Consider the following 20,948-nt stretch of genomic DNA (forward strand, 5'->3'; position numbering starts at 1 on the left):
CTCAGTTCTGACTACCTTCCCTCTCTTTGTTACCATCCGACTACACTTCTCCAGTCCGAACGACATTCCAATGTCATTGCTGTATAGCCAGACAACAAACTTCACTCCGTGAAGTCTTCAAGTAACAGAAAAATATATTATACTAATTCTACTCGCATGCTTATGCAAAAGGTTAAAAAGGGTAAAGGGACTTTTATTTCTTTTTTATATATATTTATTAGGGGTGCAACGATACTCGTATCGATATTGAACCGTTCGATACAGTGCTTTCGGTTCAGTACGCATATGTATCAAACAATACAAAATTTTTAATTTATTTTATCAACTTTCCTTCTGACGATGCTTTCTGTGTTGAGCGCTCAGTGGATCTGCGCTCGACAGTGCAGCCTAGGCGGAGTAGTCAAACGCAGATTCACTGAGCGCAGGGCAAGCTAGCGAGACAGAAGTTAATCTCTCCTTGCAACATGGCAAATTGAACCTCCCCCACCCTCATTCGGATCCGGCGTTTGGAACTATTTTGGTTTTCATATGACGTATGACCCTGAAGGTAAGCGCGTCATGGACTAAAGTAAAACAGTATGTTGGATGTGCCACGCAATGCTCAATTACATGGGTGGGAGCTAGTGTGTTAGCGCAGTTAGCTCGTTAACGTGTTGGCCGTCCAGCCCCACGCACGGGGTGATCCGCGGTAGCTCATTAACGGAGATTTGCCGTGTTGTGGCGTTAACGTCATTTCAACGAGATTTACGCTGACAGCACTAGTGGGAACACAACGAATATGACTGCACATTTACGCCGACAAACAACAAGCACGCATGCTACAAACTTTACCCGAGTCATTTAGACAGCCGTTAGCACATGATTCTCCTTATGGGGACCTGATATGTTTAATATGCTGCTGAGAATATAGCCCAGAAGAAGCGTATAGTATAGCTTTTATTTTGGAAAGAGACATTTCTCTGTAATAAACTCTTTTCCAAAGATGAGTGATTCCTCAATCAGATACAGGGCTCACAAAATCGCTAGCCCGATGTCCCGGGGCTAGCGATTTTTCCAGTTGGGCTACCAAAATCTATCTCTTCCCTGCCCGTCAGCCTATCGTAGGAAGGAAAAATATATGTCAATGCTTTTGCATTCTTTCGGAAATGTAGCTGGGTAATTATGTCATTGGCATCGGTGAGCCACTGTCAATATGTGACATATTGAAATCGCGTTTGAATTTGCGCTTGTTTTTTTGCTTTCACTTTGCAATCGTGCGAACTGTGTATAGAGAGCGACAGTACTGATCTGTGAGTGATGATAATTTGTGCACCAATTCCTCTGACATCGTCTTATTAATCGTTAGCTTACTATGCAAACATGACAAGTGAAATCTCCCGCAGCAAGCTTAAACATGTGAGAGGTTGATCGCGCAGAGAATCGCTGAGCGTTATGTGAGTGCGTGTGTAAAAACAGCAGGATATATATTTTAGTTCTGCTGAGCCAAATAAGACAGGTCAGGGTGAAGACGTGACAGCCAAAGAAAAGCTTACCACAAAACGGAAAAGTTAGGACAAATCAGAGTATAAGGCAAAAAGAAAGTGCAGCTTTATGGTTTCATGGACAAAAGAATTTCTGTGGCTGCAATATGACAAGCTAAATAACCAGGGCTGCACATAAGTGGTCTGCAGGTGCGCATTCGCTGTCAAAATAAAAAACGCGCACAAGATAAGAAGTTGCAACACGTGTTTGCATACATAAGATTTTCAGGAGGACAGACATTTGTTTAGAACTCTTAAAGATGTCGAAGAAGCAAGCTCCTTTAAGCAATTACTGTGATGTTCCTCCACCTCCAAAGAAATGTCAGGAGTCCGAACCACAAAAAAAGCACATATTCTCGGAAAAGTAGTTGCAGGAGGTGAGCTGGCTTCAAACAAATGATGAACGCAGAGAGATGTGGTGCGGAATGTGCCGTGAAAATTTAATAAATGACAAATTAAAAAGGCATGAACATTTTTTTTGTATCGAAAAAATATCGAACCGTGACACCAAAGTATCGAACCGAACCGTGAATTTTGTGTATCGTTTGCACCCCTAATATATATACGTAATATACATATATATATATATATATACATACATACATACATACATACACACACACACACACACACATATAAATGTAACCCACTCCTGGGTAAGTACACCTCACTCTAGGTTCGGGGAGGAGCTGGACATGAGTGCGAATAATCATAACACAGAAATTTCAGTTAACTGTGACTTTAGTTTCAACAATAACATTTTCACAGCTAAACAACTACTAGGGCCCTTAAATTAAAATAGAAATAAAATGCATTGTCCTTAAAAATGAAAGGAGACAGAAAGACAGGTGAGAAAGAATAAAACTAAACTGACTTTTTGATGGCATTTTACACAGTACTGGTACAGAATCTAGAAAACGTGGGAAAATACTGGCATCATATACAGTACTTATTTCTGAGGAAATTAAATTACTATGTACAATAATGGATTTCTATACATCACATGAAAACATTTGTTGTAAGATTCAGATAATTATTTGTTGAAAGTGAGACATTTTAAATAAGAATAAGGAAGAAGAGTATTTCTTTGTGCCCCCCGCTCCCTATTAATGCCCTACTTGGCCCCCTGGCAACACTTTGCTAGAGCCGCCCCTGCACAGTTACCAGCTATCAGCGTAAAAAAGGATCCTGGTGTTATTTGTCTCTCAGAAACAGTTCATAACTTCCCTTCATGTCACCTAAAAGGTAACCCTATTACTCCATCACCTCTTCAGCTCTGATGATTCAGTAAGGACATCTCCTGGTTTCATCTTCATGTTTCCCTCTCACCACATATCCAAACGATATCATGACCAGCAGCTTTTACAGCTGTGGCTCCAGCAAACATCAGCTGATACTAGAAATTAATATTAAACAAATTTTAACAACAGCTTATCAGACTGTGCTGCTGTTGTTTAATGCGACATCCGCTTTCTTCTTTCTGGCGCAAAGTGAGCGATAAACAAACAAGAAAGACGGGATTTGGGACAGAAAAGGCGATCAGCTGATCATTGATCAGTTTCATGATTGAAATAACAACAGGGGAGGGAGGGGGAGAGAATGAGAGAAGAAGAAACAGCTGTGCAGCATAAAGACACAGAATAACTCCAGCTTTGTGTCTTTTTCATTCTAGCTGAAGTACTGGACTGCACCATCGGCCCAGATCTGGCGTCTCAGATTAACTGGATTTGGTTGAACAGATGTGTGGCTAGGGTTGCCAACCGTCCCTTAAAATACGGAATCGTCCCGTATTTCGAAACAAAAGTACACGTCCCGTATTGAGCTAATAAGGGACGCACTTTGTCCCGTAATACAGTGAGAATCAAAAGTAGTCTATAACTTTTAATGGAATTAACGCTTTGTTTGAAAACATAATTCCCAGCCCCTCTCCTGCTTTGTGACCAATGAGCTAACAGCACACTTATGACAATTCGAGTATGACAATTCAGATTACCGCTCATCTCATTGGTCGAGGAAAGGTCGCTTACGGAGAAAATACCGGAAGACAACAGATGACCACAACAAGAAGCATGGCCAACAGGGAAACAAACGCCGACACTGCGGTGCAAGTCTCGGACGACAGTAAACCTAAAGCTGGGCAAACACTGTGCGATTTTTTCAGTCGCGTTATTCAGCTCCTGCTCAAACTGCACGATTGACTCGCAGGGGTTAGAAGTTGGTAGGTCACGATGCAGGTCTCACACTATACGGCCCGATGCTCTGATGCGACCTGAGTGCTCACACTGTGCCTCCATAAAATGAAGGTTATAACAGAAAATCTGTCGCGCTCTCTCTCTCCGTCTTACACTCACACAGACACACACACCACCACCATCAACTTTGCTAAATTGCTAATGAAAAACACTGATCAGGCAGCTGTGACTGAGCAGCAATGTAAATCCAACTATTTTCACGGTTGTTGTGGTCGTGATAATTTTGTGATGCCACATCGAAAAGGCTCGGATGAGCTTTCCAAAGTTCTACAAGTTGTGCCTCCATCGCTTGTGTCCAGATCACACGCTGCACAGCCGTGCTGCTCCATCTTTTACACCAACGTTTACGTGTTTGCGCGCGAGCAGTGTGAGCGGCTGTGGTGAGACCCTCACGAGCGATTGATGATCGGGAGCTGGTCGTGAGGTGTTAATCACTTCTCGTTACCCCACGTATACTACACGATGCACGATGAAGGCCAAAATCGGTCCGATCACTCAAAAATCGGCTAAAAATGGGCCTAAAACCGCACAGTGTGAGCCCAGCATTAGAGCAGCAATGTTTGTTCCCCTCAGAGAAAGGGAAGAATGGGAAAAGGAAAACACCTGGCTGGAAAAAGTTAATATGGGCATGTGCAGTGAATATCAGCGCTATGTGGCCAGAAGTGTGATAATATAATTTATTTTGTGTAATAAACAACTGCAAGGATAGATGATTACAACAAATAGATGACTAATACATAAAAGTAATACATAGATGAATAATGATGATGAGTTATGATGCGTAATCATGGGAACAAGCGGGTTTACAAACAGGAGCAGCTGATTAGCTATAGAAAAGCTGAAATAATACCTCAACTGAAGCCAATTGTACTAAATGCACTAAATGTGCACTGTTACAAGAATGTTTTTCTTTCTATTGTTTTCTATTATTTTAAGTTAAGCAGGACAGAGTTCTTTTAAAGAAAGATTTACTTATATTCTCAAAAGTTAAGCATGACAGGCTTCTGTTTAAGAAGGAGACCTGTTTTATTGTGTTAATGTTGTCATTTTGAGCTAAAAATAAATGGCTAAATGATCATTTGTTTCACATGTGTTCATATCACAAAGAATACACATCTACTTAAATCAAATTCAAGTCAAAGGGTTAAAAAAATAATTTCACACACAAAAAAAGAGCTAGAAAATTCACCACACTGGGAAGGGTGAAGACAACTGGGTCGCCCGGCCCTGGCCACGAGGTGTCCCTTATTTATTTTTCAGGGAGTTGGCAACCCTATGTGTGGCAGACTTGCGTTTCAGGAGCTGCTACCAACAAACCAGCAAATAAACACCAAATGTGTCATCTGTGACACTTGTGAGGTTATCTCAAAACACACTCTGTCTGTCTTGATGCTGTTGAACAACAAAATGTTTAAAAATGTCAAGAGTTTACAGGGTGATATTCTCATGCGCCACAGCAAATGTTCTCATGAGCCACAGCAAACGCCGATGTTGTTCACAGGCAGTGTTGGGACTAACGTGTTATTAAGTAACGCGTTACAGTAACTACGTTATTATTGTGGTAACGAGCACGGTAACTAGTTATTATGCCAAAACCGGGAACGCGTTACTCGTTACTAGAGCAGGGCGATATGGCCAAAAATATTTATCACGATATATATTTGCAAATTTGCGATAACGATATAACTGACGATATAATTGATGCGAGACAAAATACAACTCCACAACATTACTAGCGCAAAATACAACCTTCCATTTATTTTCACTTAAACAAGAAGCTGGTTTTTATGTACATTAAAGCTTTATCAAAATGTAACAGTGCCAATGCAAATTCCTTGCTGAAAGTTTAACCAAAAGGCATTTCCAGTAGAAATGGGCTGACATATCCTGAGCATAACCATGTATAATATCCACTGAAGTTAAAAAGAGGTGCTTTGCAACATTAAACTGCAGTGTGCAGTACGCATTTTTCGGACCATAAGGTGCACAGGATTATAAGGCACATTAAGCGAAACAAAGCAGTCAGATAAATCAAACTTTATTAAACTCATTCTTCTTGCTTTCTCCACTTCTGTACCATTGATTCATTAATGTTGAATTCTCTGGCAGCTGCTCTATTCCCATGTTGTTGCAGTATATTAATAACTAACCTCGTATTGTGGATGGATTATCTCAGTTGTTCTCCTGACTGAAGTTTGGTCCGTTTACAGCATCCTGCCATGCGATTGCATTTGTTTCTAACCATGAGGAACCTTCACGTTAACTTTTATAAGTGGAAAAGTATTAGTGTTCGTCATCCAGCTTCACTGTTTATGTTATGCTAACATAGCTGTGTCGCTAGCGATCACGTAGCACATCATTATATACCAGCTAGCCCAACTTCAGTAACCCTACAAACGTCACTGCTGTTTAGTTTCCTGTCTTCATTTATGTTGGAAGTGATAGCAGAGCTGTACGTTTGATTTTTTTCAGAAATCTCTCAGTCAGAACATGCAATATCATGCTTAGGTAACTAGCGAAACTAGCGAGCTAACTTCCGCTAGCTTCCTGCTAACTTCTAACTCCGTTAAATGTAATAACTTTTGTTTTCATGGATGCCTGGAAGTTAAACTTCATAGTTTCACCTGGTAAAGCAGCAATGCTGATCGTTTTATTAAAGATGAAAGAATTTAGACAGTTTTTAACTCTCAGTGATGCTGCAGTGTTGTTTGACCTGAAGCATACAGAGTTTAGGACCCAGATTACTCCCAGATTTAAGAGCATCTTAGTTCGACAAATATGACAATAACGACGGCCGCTTGCATGTTCTGCAAAAAAATGTGCTTTGTCGTGTATCTGACGGACAAACACCAAACCAGTTCCACATCACTGAAGTTGCACCATTTTTACAAACCAATTCTGGTTCATCTGTTTCACTCAACAATCGGCCATGTGCGTATGAAAACAAAGGCACTGCGCATGCGCGTTTTACTCCCATTCTATTGCGATATTTCATTTTCCTATCGTTGCCTAACATTATACCGGTATTACCGTGAACGGTATAATATGGCCCAGCCCTACTCGTTACAAATCAAATCAAATCAAATCACTTTTATTGTCACATCACATGTGCAGGTACATTGGTACAGTACATGTGAGTGAAATTCTTGTGTGCGAGCTTCACAAGCAGCAGAGTTGTGCAAAATACAATAATGTAAACAAGCAAAATACAAGAATGGCTACATCTGAAACTAATAAATATATGTACAATATATAATAGTATATGCATTTCTGGATGTGTATACTAAATATTTTTCTACGTGTGTGTGTGTATACACATATTTTACAAATTAAATAGAGTAAACAAAATATACAGAGTTACATATAAAAATATACAGAGTTACTGGGATTTAGATAGGCTCGTTATTCGTTACTTCGTGTGGTGGCTATTGCGGCGCTTCCACAGATTCAATAACATTAGCAAGTTGTGGAAGCCAGCAGGTGGATGAAGGAAAAGGGAGGCAAGAGGAGAGACCCGAAGCGGCCGCTGGTCCGAGAGTGCCAGGTGAACTGAACTTCAGGTAAGAAGTTATAACCTGCAGTCCATCTGGGTCAGATATGAACCAAGTTTAGGTGGAGTTTATTTTCGTTATGCTGACTTTTTCGTACTGAGTGCTAGCTAGCATGACGGAGTTTCTATACATCTGGGTGGGTGCTATGTTACTGATGTTGAACTTTATTTTGAACTTTATTTTGTTAATTATTAGAGTTGCCAACCGTCCCGTAAAAAACGGAATCGTCTCATATTCAGAGAAAATATCATGCGTTTCGTATTGAGGTGAAAAGGAACACAGTTTGTCCCGGACTTCAGCTACAATGAAAAAAGACACAAAGCTGGAGTTATTCTGTCGTTACGCTGCACAGCTGCCTCTTCTTCTCTCATCCTCTCACCCTCCCTCTCCTGTTTCTACTTCAATCATGAAACTGATCAATGATCAGCTGATCGGCTTTTCTCTCTTGTTTATTTATCGCCCACTTTGCGCCAGAAAGAGGAAACCAGCGGATGTTGCGCTAAACAACAGCAGCACGTTTGATCAGCTGTTGTTAGAATTTATTTAATATTAATTTCTAGTATCAGCTGATGTTTGCTGGAGCCACAGCTGTAAAGCTGCTGGTCATGATATCGGTTTGGTTATGTGATGAGAGGGAAACATGAAGATGAAACCAGGAGATGTCCTTACTGGATCATCAGAGCTGAAGAGGTGATGGAGAAACAGGTTTACCTTTTAGGTGACATGAATGAGTTGAAGGGAAGTTATGAACTGTTTCTGAGAGACAAATAACACCAGGATCCTTTTCTAAGTAGCTGACAGCTGGTAACTGTGCAGGGGCAGGTCTAGCAAAGTGTTGCCAGGGGTCCATGTAGGGCATTAAAAGGGAAAGGGGGGCAGAAGGAAATACTTTCTTATTCTCATTTAAAATGTCTCACTTTTAAAAAAATAATTATCTGAGTCTTGCAACAAACGATTGATAGATTGATGCATATATACCATCAAAACAGTGTACATCACTGTCACAACAGTGTTTATTTTCATTCAAAGGCTTTATGATTTTTCCTATAATGGTGAGCCGGTCTCTAGTCAAAATGCCCAGGACGATTTTTTTTGTCCCAGTCCAGCTCTGTATGCAGCTCATCTGCAGTCTGGTGTTACCTACATCTTCCTATTCAGAAGGCAGAATTTCCGAGTTCTGAGTACAATCGAAAGCACCTCGACTGCAGTTTTTGTGTTGGATGTAAAAATAGAATAGAATAGAATAGAATTCAACTTTATTGTCATTGCACATGCACAGGTACAGGGCAACGAAATGCAGTTTGCATCCATCCAGAAGTGCTTTAGTGATATAGATATATTACAATATATATTAGCAATAATATAGATATGTGAGTATATTACAGAAATGGGTCTATTATGGTATGTCATAATGTACACGGTATGAAGTATGTTGTGAATATTCTATAACTATAAGTATGTACAGGCTGTAGTGAGTACAAGCTATGTACAGGATATGAACAGGATATAAATATGAAAAACTATACAGAATATGAAATAAATAACTTTACAGAAATCTGAGATATACAGTTATACAGAAATGGGAACTATGCAAGTTGTAAACAGTTGTAGGGTTAAGAATTATCGAATGTACAGAATGATTATTTACACAGAGCTATACAGTAGTGCAGTTAAGATAAGTGAGATATAATTCCTACAGAGGCTATATAAAGTGCTAGTGGTTGTGAGTGGTGGTTCAGTCCATGTTATTATTGTGTGTTTGAGGGTATAGTTGTCCATTGTGGGTGTGTGTATGTTCAGTCCATGAGTTAACGTGGGTCAGATGTCAGGAGGCAGAGTTCAGGAGTCTGACAGCTGTGGGGAAGAAGCTGTTCCGGTACCTGGTGGTCTTAGTCCGGAGGCTCCTGTAGCGCCTCCCAGAGGGCAGGAGGGTGAAGAGTCCATATGATGGGTGACTGGGGTCTTTGATGATTTTCCCAGCCCCTTTCAGACACCGCTTCCTGTAGATGTCTTTTATGGCAGGAAGTGGTGCTCCGGCGATGCGCTGGGCAGTTTTCACGACCCTCTGCAACGCCTTCCGGTCCGAGGCAGAGCAGTTCCCGTACCAGACTGTTATACAGTTGGTCAGGATGCTCTCGATGGTGCAGCGATAGAAGTTCACCAGGATGTCTGAGGACAGGTGGTTCTTCCTCAGAGTCCTCAAGAAGAAGAGGCGCTGGTGAGCCTTCTTGACCAGCTTGGAGCAGTTGGTCGTCCAGGTGAGATCCTCAGAGATGTGGACTCCCAGGAACTTGAAGCTGCTCACACGCTCCACAGCCATCCCCTTAATGTGGATGGGTGGATGTGGGTCAGCATTCCTCCTGTAGTCCACGATGAGCTCCTTGGTCTTCTCGGTGTTAAGCAGCAGGTTGTTTCTGTCGCACCACTCAGCCAGACGATCCACCTCCTCCCTGTAGGCGGCCTCATCGTTGTCACTGATGAGGCCAATCACCGTGGTGTCATCTGCAAACTTAGTGATGGTGTTGGAACCATCAGCAGGTCTGCAGTCGTGGGTGAAGAGGGAGTAGAGGAAAGGGCTCATCACACAGCCTTGTGGTACACCGGTGTTCATCGTGATGGTAGATGAGCAGCGGTTATCCAGCCGGACATGTTGGGGGCGGTTGGTCAGGAAGTCCAGTAACCATTTGCAGATGAGGGAACTGATGCCCAGGTCTGTCAGTTTCCTGATGAGTTGTGAGGGGTGGATTGTATTGAATGCTGAACTGAAGTCTATAAACAGCATTCTGGCGTAGGTGTTGTTGTTGTCCAGGTGTGAGAGGACAGAGTGCAGTGCGATGGAGACTGCATCCTCTGTGCTCCTGTTCTGGCGGTATGCGAATTGGTGGGGGTCCAGGGTGGGGGGGAGACAGGATTTGAAGTGTGCTAGGACCAGCTGCTCTAAGCACTTAGTGATGATGGGGGTGAGTGCTACTGGGCGGTAGTCATTGAGGCAAGATGGGTTGGAGTTTTTGGGTATCGGGACGATGGAGGTGGATTTGAAGCAGGCCGGTACCACAGCGTGGGCCAAGGACAGATTGAATATGTCTGTGAGCACTCCTGCAAGCTCCCCAGAACACGCTCTGAGAACACGCCCGGGGATGCCATCAGGACCTGCAGCCTTGTGGGGCTGCAGGTCCTGAGCAGGCTAGGATAGAATCAGGCGTGGGATTTCTCTCGTGGAAATGTGCACATTATTTTTTCCTTTCTATTGGTAGGTGGCACAGTGCACTTGTGGCAAGTAAGCAAGCTAGAAGACTGGCAATCTTGCTGGGTATCCAGTTACGGAAGCAACACATTAACAAGAGAATTCTGAGTAAAACCAAAGTTACTTTCCCTAGTAACTAGTTACTCTGAAAGTAACGAGTAACTTGAAGTAACTGAGTTACTTTTGATAGAAGTAACTAGTAATGTGACTAAGTTACTAATTTAAAGTAACTTACCCAACACTGTTCACAGGACAGACACAGTAAACGATCGGGAGACTCTTGTCGTCGTTATCGTTCCCCTCCTACGTTTTTATTACTCCGATTTCAGAGAGCGACTCGAATCAACCAGTAGCACCTCTGGCCACCTGACTTCTCCTGAAAACAGAAACACACCGTCTGCAGTGAAAGGCAAAAGGAGCCGCCCGCAAAAAAGGCAAATTCCACTTGCTACTCTGGAGTTGTCACCGATAAGCTACTCCATAAACAGAACACAGTTCTGCTGCATCACACATTAGGATGTTTGTTCTAATTTTCTATGACCTCAGCGCATTGAAAATAAAATTAAAAGCCAACAAAGAGCAATATGAATTTCTTTAGAACTTACCAGAATAAAAATGTCAGGAGCACACCAACAAAAATGGTGGCAGAGAGCTCGATATCAACTCGTCTCACCGCTGCTATCCAAGCCTGACATCTTCGTCTGGTAACATGAGATCCCTCGCGTTGCTTCCAGGAGGGGAAACGATAAAAAGAGAGCCCATTTTCTAGCTTATTCCCTTCCCGATCGTGCGATCTAAAACTGCAACCGACAACACGGCAAGTATGAGCCATAGTTGATGTTTCCCTGTGCTTTAGATCTTGTAGCCCTTTGTTTGGCCTACTAAGATGGCGGCTCGACCAAAAATCGTGACCACGCCCCCTCCCGTGACATCACACACTAATCAGGAAATCAGCTCAGGTGCTTTGAATAAATTAACTAAAATCAGGACAGTCTCAACTAGTGATGGGATTTCCGGCTCTTTTTAGAGATCCGGCTCTTTCGGTTCGGCTCACTAAAAAGAGCCGGCTCTTTCGGCTCCGAACCGGCTCTTTCGGCTCCGAACCGGCTCTTCGGGTTGTTTTGTTGCTTTAATTAATTTATTATTAACAATAATATGAAATTATGCACAAAAGGAATTACTAACGTAAAAAAAAAGTGGTTTTAGTTATATATGTTTATATATAAATATATGCGGTGGCCCCTAGAGACAAAACACGTACAAACTTCAAAACACAATTCTAGCATGAACTGAACTTCCAAAGCAGAGCTACTAGATCACTTAAATTACACAATTGAAAGCATGTGTGTATTGTTTCTGTATTTATACACAGGCACTCATATATATTCAAATTATTTTAAAAAAAAGTTCATTTACCTGTTACTACCACACACCAAATCCGGTCGTTGGTACTTGCTGGTTTGTGTAGCCACAAGATAACAAAAGCTCAACACTGCGCCCAGCATCCTGGAGCACTTCTGTTGTCTTTTGTACGTGTTTTGAGTTTTAATGTGCTTCGGAGTTTTTATGTGCTTCTGAGTTTTTACGTGCTTCGGAGTTTTTACGTCTTTTGGAGTTTTTACGTGTTTTGGAGTTTGTACGTGTTTTTATGTGTTTTGGAGTTTGTACATGCTTCAGAGTTCGTACGTGATTTGAAGTTTGTATGTGCTTTGTCTCTAGGGGCCACCTTAAATATACTTTTATTTATTCACTCCACATAAAATGTAATAAATAAATCATATAATACAAAAATCAACTATTCACATTTCAACTTTTAACTATTTAAATTTTCAGCTTTTTCCTTTTACAAATTTAAAGTGAAACAACACAAAACACTGTAAACCACAACACAAATATAAATTAAAATATGAAAACAAAAGAAGATGCATATTCTCTGTCATAGGGGCCTGCATGAATAAACTTTCTGAATCCTTTATCATCTGCAACCGAAAATAGTTGTGGATGATTACTATACCTTTCTAATGTGACGTTGTTGTCCCTGGCTCTCTTTCTCTCTCTCTTCCTCTGGGTCTGTCGCTGTGCTACTGAGTGTATTTACCGCCCCTCCCCCCTCTGCCCAGCATAAAGCACAAGGCTCGCGTGCGGAGTGAAGCGGAAAAAAAGTGCGAGAGAGAGGCTGAGAGAAAGAAAAAAAAAAAAAAACCCACGTGACGGCTCGCGATAAGGAGCCGGCTCGTGTCGTTCACGTCAATGAGCCGGCTCTAAGAGCCATTTCGTTCGAGAATGACCCATCACTAGTCTCAACAGCCTGTACTACTGTGTTGAGTGAGTGTTAGAGAACTACTAGATAAACTTTCCTTTATCATGAGAAATCTGGGTTCATCAGTCTGAGCAGACTGTCAGCAGATTTAGAGGGACAGGTGCTGCTAGGGCGAGACAGACGTCTCTCACGGAGTCCTTTAGTGCTGCAGGCAGGCAAGGTGTTCAAATAGTGCACAACTTCAGTTTTTTTTATTTCTATATGATGAATTCTGCATTATTAAGTGATAAGAACAAGTAATCTGATGTCCTGTAATCATTATGACACTATAATTTGAGATACAATAAAAGATACAATAAATAAAAAAAGTTTTTGTACAAAGTATCAGTATCAGATCAGTATCATCAATACTACCCTGAATTTTATTTGGTATCGGATCGGAAAGGTCGTCCATCTTCCTCTTTATATTGTTTATTGGCAAACAGCATGGTGCATTACCGCCATCAACTGGTGTGGAGTGGGGACTGAAATGTCAACAAATAATTCAAATGAGTGTGCCTTAAAAAATAAATGGCCAGATAACTTTCACTTCCCTACTTCTTACGAAATAAATCAACCAACTTTCCTATCACCGAGCTTTTTGGTCAACTGTCTTCTTTCAGCATCAGCTCAGTTCAGTTCATTTTTATTTCAAACATGTACATTCAGAATCATTAAAAAATACCATTCCAGTTTTTTGTTTGAAAAGGAGTAGGCAGAATTATTTGGCTCTACCCCCTCACGTTTTACCTCTCACTCATTTAATTTTCTTTTAGTCTTAAATTAAACAACATATAAAGCAAAAGAAAAACAAAACAAACTTACATACATAAAACAAAAACAAGAAAGTAAATTTGCAGATTCACAATTTATGAAAAAATAAAAAAAGAACACCACTACCGTCCTGGGTTAACCTTGTTTGCTTCATTCTAATATTTGTTTAAAATTTGTTTTTTTATATTCTATTTATCTATTTCCATAATTTAACTCCTGCTATTGAGATAGACATAATTTTAAAAGTTGTTCTAGCACTTTGTATTTTTAAATTCCATTAACAATGTAAGGTATACTCACCTTCTTTTTCTAGAAACAATTTACAAATTTATTTTGGAAACATTTTATTTCTTACTTTATGTATTATTGGCCCTGCTTTAAACTTCACCAAGTCTTGGAATTTAAAAGCTTGCATTTTGAGAAAGAGTGCATTTGTATGGTCCCTGTACCCCACATTATTTATTAATCTAATGGCCCTTTTCTGTATTATAGTTATTTTTTGTGTATTACTTTTATGTGTTTCCCCAGACCTCTACACAGTAGCTCCTATATGCACAGTGCTTTCTGATCCAAGATTTGCTTTGCTATCCCCAGGACGGCAATGCCCGTGCCAATTTCCCTGGCTGGAAGAGTGTTCAATGCTTGCTCCTTCCCTATGCAGTCAGCAGGTCAACTGGACCAGCAGAGAGATGCTGCAGGACTGGATGCTGCTGTCTACACCGGCTCACTCACATACCCCATACCCACCCCTGTTGCTTGTCATGTGTGTTTTTTTAATGGCGCAAAGATCCATGAAGATCCATGTGCTTTTTGTGCTGAGGAGTTTTTGTTTTCTGTTCTCAAACTGATGGGTAGAGTTCTCTTTTTTTCTCCTCCTCTCCCCTATTGTGTTGCACATTTCATTGCTTATTTTTCTAAAAGCTACCTGTTCTGACCTGTCTGCCCAATGTGATGTTTGTGTAATGTATGTATGGTCGGAAGGGGTCCAATTTTACTAAGTCCAATTTTAAGTGATAAATAAAGGCTCGTTCATTCATTTGATCTGTGACATTTGTGACACGGCCCATCACTCTTATTGCTCTTGGACAGTAAAATATTTAATACTGTCGTGAGTTTACCTGGTGTTGTTCTCATGCACGAGTTGACCACATAAATGTCACCATGCTGATGCTGTTTACAGAACAGCAAAAGTCAACGATCTGGTGAATCTTGTCTACGTTATCATTCCCCTCTGATTTCTGTGATTTAGCCTCATGACTAAAGCGTGCAGTTTACTCTGTGTGCACTCAAACTAGCTCCAAGTGCCATAGCCTACAGCCAGATTAATTTGTGACACATGTCTGGTTCTATCACCATGTTGGACTTCCAGTTCCAACATGGTGATAGAATGTTTGTATGTTTATATGCTTTATATATTCTGAGGTAAGTTGATCTATGGTGTTACATCATATTGTATAAGGATGTTATGTGTTTGTATACTTTCTGCCCAGTTTGACCCATTTAGCAGAAGTCAGCCTGTTTAAGGCTCTAATATCTATTCTGTATGACTTAAATGTAAAAATAATTTTATGGTTGATATAATCCAAACTGAACAGTTCATTGTTGAATTATAATTATAATCCCATAGTTTAACAACAGCATTTAATTTACTGGATTTTCTTTGTATGAAGCTTTTATTTATTTGTTTGTTTAAGAATCTTTTAAAAACATAAAAGGACCAAAGTTCAGGTTGACATCTAACCTTTGGCACATAATAGGTGACCCTGTCAGTTGTAGACTCACCACTTAGTCATTGTCAGCCAAAACCAACTGTGGCTGATAGAAAGTAGAGAGTAATCCTTGACATCGAGCCTTAACATTGCTTATTTTCTGTAATCTAAAAACAATTAAACCATTACTCAGGCCTGTCCACGAATGAGTCCTTTTCTATGAGTGATTCAAATCATCTTGGTGTTTTTGTATTTGGAAGAATTTAGGAAGACAGACTGTTTTGCATAGAGTTACAAAGACTCTGTTTGACCATGCAAATAATCCATGAGGGGAAGTTTAAAACAGCTAGTGTTTGTGGGCCAGTTTATACTCACCAGAAACAACTAATGCACATCTGTATCTCTGCGGATCCACAATGTTCTTCATACAGCTATTTGTCATGAGCGTGTTTCATTCCTGTTTAGGAGAGAATGGTCTCCTACGTGTATACTATCCTGGGAATATCATCATTGGAGGACTTTTCCCCATTCACTTAAAAACCAATAGGACTGACACTTCTGGACCTCTCTTCTGTCAGGAGTAAGTACTGCCTTAGTTCATCAGCTCATTACTGTGAATAAATGAATGATGAATTTAATCTGTATTCTGTCCATTTTTGCAGCTATGACATACAAATGTTCCTCCGTAGTCAAGTGATGATATACGCCATCAGAGAACTCAACCTACCTAACATCACGATAGGATACGACATCTATGACACTTGTGGAGATGTTGGCCTCGCCTTGAGAGCAACTCTCCAGCTGCTGAAGAATCAGTCAGACCCGCAAAGCTGTTTAGTGCCAGCAGATGCTCAGTCCAAGTTACCTGAACCCAAAACCAAGGTTGTGATTGGTGAGAGGACCTCAGAAGCATCGATAGCTGTTGCACGACTTGTTGCTCTGTCTTCAGTTGCCCAGGTTTGTTTTTTCTTTATCTGATACTGCCTTACAAACCTCAGAAATATGAGAATCTAACCTGGTATGAATATTGGTGAATTTACCTATTTTATGTCTTTTAACAGATTAGTTATGGCTCGACTAGTGAGGTGCTCAGCAGGAAGTACAAGTTCCCTACATTTCTACGAACAGTGCCTAGTGATGAATATCAGACGAGGGGTATGGTTGAGCTGGTGAAGACATTTTATTGGCAAACAGTGATTATTGTGGGAAGTGATGATGAGTACGGGAAGTATGGTAGTGATAGCCTTGTGAAAACTTTCAGCAAAACCAATATCTGCATTGAATTTGTTCACATCTTGTCTGCTGATTTTAATATAAATGGTGCTAAGACCCAAACTGAGCTGACTGAACTACTGGAAAAAATCAAAAACTCCTCCGCTGAAGCCATCATCCTCTTCACAAAGGAGATTAATGTTGAAATCATCCTGAAAGAAGCGATTAAACATAAATTCAACAGAACTTGGATTGCAAGTGATACATGGTCTAGCTCTCCAAAGATCTTTGCAATTCCAGACATCCAACTTGCCGGACAAGTTTTTGGGTTCATATTTAAGCAGATTGAGGTGCCTGGCTTTAAAGACTACGTCATGTCGATTTTTAATGGAACTCAAAAAAACGCCTTTGTCGAATATTACCTGACGCAGCATCCACTTTGTTCAAATCAGTCTGAAGAAGTAAAAGTAAATAATTGCTCGCTAAACTATCAGCTGGAATCTAATCAATGTCTGGGAACAAGCTTCTTGGCTAATTGCATTGACAAGGAAGAATCTTACAATATCTATTTAGCTGTTCAAGTCATTGGTGAGGGGCTCAGACACTTGCTTAAGTGTGATGACCATCATTGTGAACGTAGCTCCAAATTCACAGCATCAGAGGTACAGGAAAGATGTTTTTTAATTGTTTTGTTGTTGCTGTTGTTGTTTTGCTGTTGATTAATTTAAGACATTTACCAAGTTTTTTATGTCAAAGTATAATACTTGGACCAGGAGTTGATGACCTTGGCTTAAAATATAATATAACTGTGACAGCTTGCCCTGTTTTTGTGTGTAATGTTTTAATAATTTCTCATTTTATGGGTAATGTCTTCATGGTGTAGGATTGCGCAAGTCATCACTTCCAACACGGAAACAGTCCAACACATACCCCCTTAAAAGTTCTCTTTATTCTTTGTATTTTGTACAGTTTAAGCAAGTGTCTTGGTTGATTTATGTTCATATTGTTTCCACAGCTTCTCTCAGAAATCCAGAAAGTAAACTTTACTGTGGGAACCACACATATCTTTTTTAATAGTGATGGAGATCCCAGTTTGGGATATGATATTGTATACTGGAATATGTCTGAATTCAACAAGGGTGTACAAATACAAACTATTGGAGAATACCTTCCGAATGGAAAAATTACAAAAGTCCCAGAGTCTCTTGTACACTTGATAAATCAGACGGTGAGATGAAATTTCAACATTCATTTATTACCCATAATAATTTATGAGCATCATGTATGTGTACTGTTTCCTCCATAGGGCTCAGCATATAACTGTGCGAAAACATGTGATCCAGGACAAGAACTAACGGAGAGAAAAATCTGTTGTAAAGTTTGCGTTTCATGTGCTGATGGCACGTTTTCCCCTGGAAACGGTAAGTCTTTTATTACAAATATTGATAAAGTTCAATTATACAGGCAAAAATTGATTGTATGCACTTCAGCAGCTCATTCTGATAGTAATGTAGCAAACAAATATTATTTAGTGACAGCTGAAGAGTTTATTTCCATATTAAGTTTTAGATAAGAAAGTTTTTGCTGAAAAAATTCAAATATGAAAGCTAATTCAAACAGAAAATTAGTATTTCAACTTAATGTGGGCAAGTTATACGAAATAGTTTATTCTGGCAATGGCAACTTTATTTAGATTTAACACTTCTTTACATCTAAACTTAATGCATTTAACAGAAGACAAAAATATTTAAAAAAAAACATGTAAGTTTACAATCCCTTAAGGTGGCAAAAACAACAAAATATAATTTTTAAAAAAACAAACAAAACAAAACATACCAAAATAAAAAACACTTAATAAGCGTGGATAAAAAAGGTCTGTTTTCAAATCTATTGACAGATGATCAAAAGGCAGCTTGTTCCAAAGAAAGGATAACAATAACTTAAAACAACTTTAGCATACTTGTATGTAGATGTATTTCTGCGAACACTTAAATCTCATAAAATAAATGGCAAAGATTAAATAATACATATTAAACTAAAAAATTTGACATCATGTTAAGGTAGATACACTTTACAAAATCTGACTGAAAACCTTGTAATGCACCTGTTTTACACTTACAGTCATGTGAAAAAGAGATGCTTCTTGTTTGATTTTCTGGAGTTGTTTTTTGACTGTCACTGACATGGAGCTCAGGAATTTAAAAAGTTTATATACTAAAAATGTAATAACTGTTGTACTTATTAGATGAACACATATTAGACGCATATACTCTTGTCTGTCTTCTCTCCCAAAATATCCAAAGCCAGTTTTGCATTAATTTGCAAATATCCTCTGATCTCTCACGCTGCTGCTCTGTGATAATGTAGTTTGGCCCTTCCACACGTAAAAGCACATTTTTCTTAATGCAGGGGTTTTCCCCCTTGCTCCTTATCAAATTATTTTAATCTTTACATTGAGTCATAAAATATTTTCCTCTTCCCTTATGCTATTTATGTTTGTATTTCCTCTGCAGGTTCAGCATGCAAGAGCTGCACTGACTACCAATATTCAATTCCTGAACAGAGGGATCAGTGTTTCAACAAAACGGATGAATTTCTCCTCTGGACCGATCCCTTCTCAGTCATTCTCAGCTCCCTTGCAGTCGTCGGGATCATTACTACCGTTGTGTTTGCTGTTCTGTTTGCAGTATATTTTAAAACTCCCATTGTAAAGGCAGTTGGAGGTTATTTGTGTTTTCTGGAGCTTTTTTCCTTGGTGGCTGGCTTCTGTCTTACATTCACCTTCATAGGCAAACCTACTGAGAAGATTCACTGTGTAGGTGTGCCTCTCTTTGGTGTATCCTTCACCGTTTGTATCTCTTGCATTCTAGCTAACTTGCTTCAGATCTTGGTAGCTTTCAACTTTAACCTTAACGTAGGGTCTTGGGTAAAGAAGCTGAATAAGCCGCTGTTGGTAGTTACTATTGTCTCTGGGATCCAGCTGGCCCTGTCTGTCTCATGGCTGATCGTAAATCCACCAATTCCTAAAGAGATGCCAGGGAAAGAGACCATTCTGCAGCAGTGTGAGACACAATCCCTTGAATACTTTATAGCAATGTTAGCCTACAACGCTTTCTTGGGCTTTATTTGTTTGGTGTTCGCATTCAAAGGTAAACAGTTGCCGGATTTGTACAAAAATGCATCTTTAATCACCATCAGTATGCTGCTGTTTGTGGTCATCTGGATTATCTTCCTCCCAATTTATCTGACCTTAACAGGGAAGTACAAACCTGCCGTACAAAGTGCAGCCATCCTCACTTTATGCTTCAGCGTTCTCGGCTGTCACTTGGCTCCCAAGTGTTATATTATGTTGTTCAGGAAAGAGCTTAATCATGAGAGCGCCATCACTGAGTACATTAGGAAGCATTATGAACGGAAGGGCATATCTGTGGTGCAGTCATAGACTCACACTTTCATGTAGGAGTTATAAATAATACTGATCTGCAAAAGAATCTGTCCTCCTATGATGAAATCATGACTTTCTTGGTTGGATGGAAATAAAGTATTTCATCTCATTCACATACACGGGAGTTTTCACTGTGTAGGCCAATAAAATGCTGCAGAACTAAAAAAAAAACCTCAAACAGTTGTTTTTTTTAACTAGTTGTTAGATATATAGTCATATACATCTAGCAGAAAAACTTTAGGTTTGGTAACTTTGGGTGAAGAAATCATAGCTCTTAAAATCTGCTAACATGGATGAGTTTGTATAGTTGCCATTTTATAGGCTAAATGTATAGTTTTAATCCTATTTTCCTTAAAAATCCAAAATAAATTCAAATTTGTGCACTTAATTGTTTTCTACAATCATTAAAGATGTATGCTGTGCAATCGCAAGGAACTGTTTAAAGAAATAATGAAAAGTGCATTGCCATGATGTTCAAATATTTATATAAACACACGTGTGTTTAGTCCTTAACAAATTTGTTAGACCACCACCCAATGTAAGTTCTCTAGCATATTGAGACGATCTCTCCACACAGTTACATATTCCATATGTACAGGTACGATCCCCATTGGTCATGGCGTGTGGATATTTCTCTTAGACACTCCGCACGCCCCACAGCTCACACATAAAACAGCTGCGCAACACGTAAAAATGGCCAACTTCCTGAAAAAGACAATGTTGACTCATACTGTTAAACTGGTGGGTGGGAGGGGGCAGTGGAGTTTCAGGGGATCATCCTCTATCACTACTCCTATTAACTGCATGCAAAGTTAAAGTAAAACTCTTCCCCCCCCTCAGCCACTAAATGGTTTTTCATTTATATTTGTGCAAAAGGAGAAGAAAACGACAAACACTAAGGTGGTCATTTATTTATTTAAAAAAATACAAAACTTCAGTTTC

General features: G+C 39.8%; 1 protein-coding gene across 1 annotated transcript; it reads left to right on the plus strand.

The window, feature by feature from the left end:
- Nucleotides 1–424: 424 nt before the first annotated feature.
- LOC308389656 (G-protein coupled receptor family C group 6 member A-like) lies at nt 425–20,003 on the plus strand (the record flags this gene model as incomplete). The annotated part of the gene is made up of 7 exons (XM_080871147.1): nt 425–547; nt 15,815–15,929; nt 16,012–16,306; nt 16,411–17,223; nt 17,577–17,768; nt 17,868–17,982; nt 19,075–20,003. Exons 1-7 carry the CDS (start codon nt 529–531, stop codon nt 20,001–20,003), a joined length of 2,478 nt encoding a protein of 825 aa, XP_080727273.1. The 5' UTR covers nt 425–528.
- Between the last annotated feature and the right edge of the window lie 945 nt (nt 20,004–20,948).

The sequence above is a fragment of the Rhamphochromis sp. 'chilingali' genome (assembly GCF_963969265.1).
Source record: "Rhamphochromis sp. 'chilingali' genome assembly, chromosome: 21".
NCBI classification, from domain to species: domain Eukaryota; kingdom Metazoa; phylum Chordata; class Actinopteri; order Cichliformes; family Cichlidae; genus Rhamphochromis; species Rhamphochromis sp. 'chilingali'.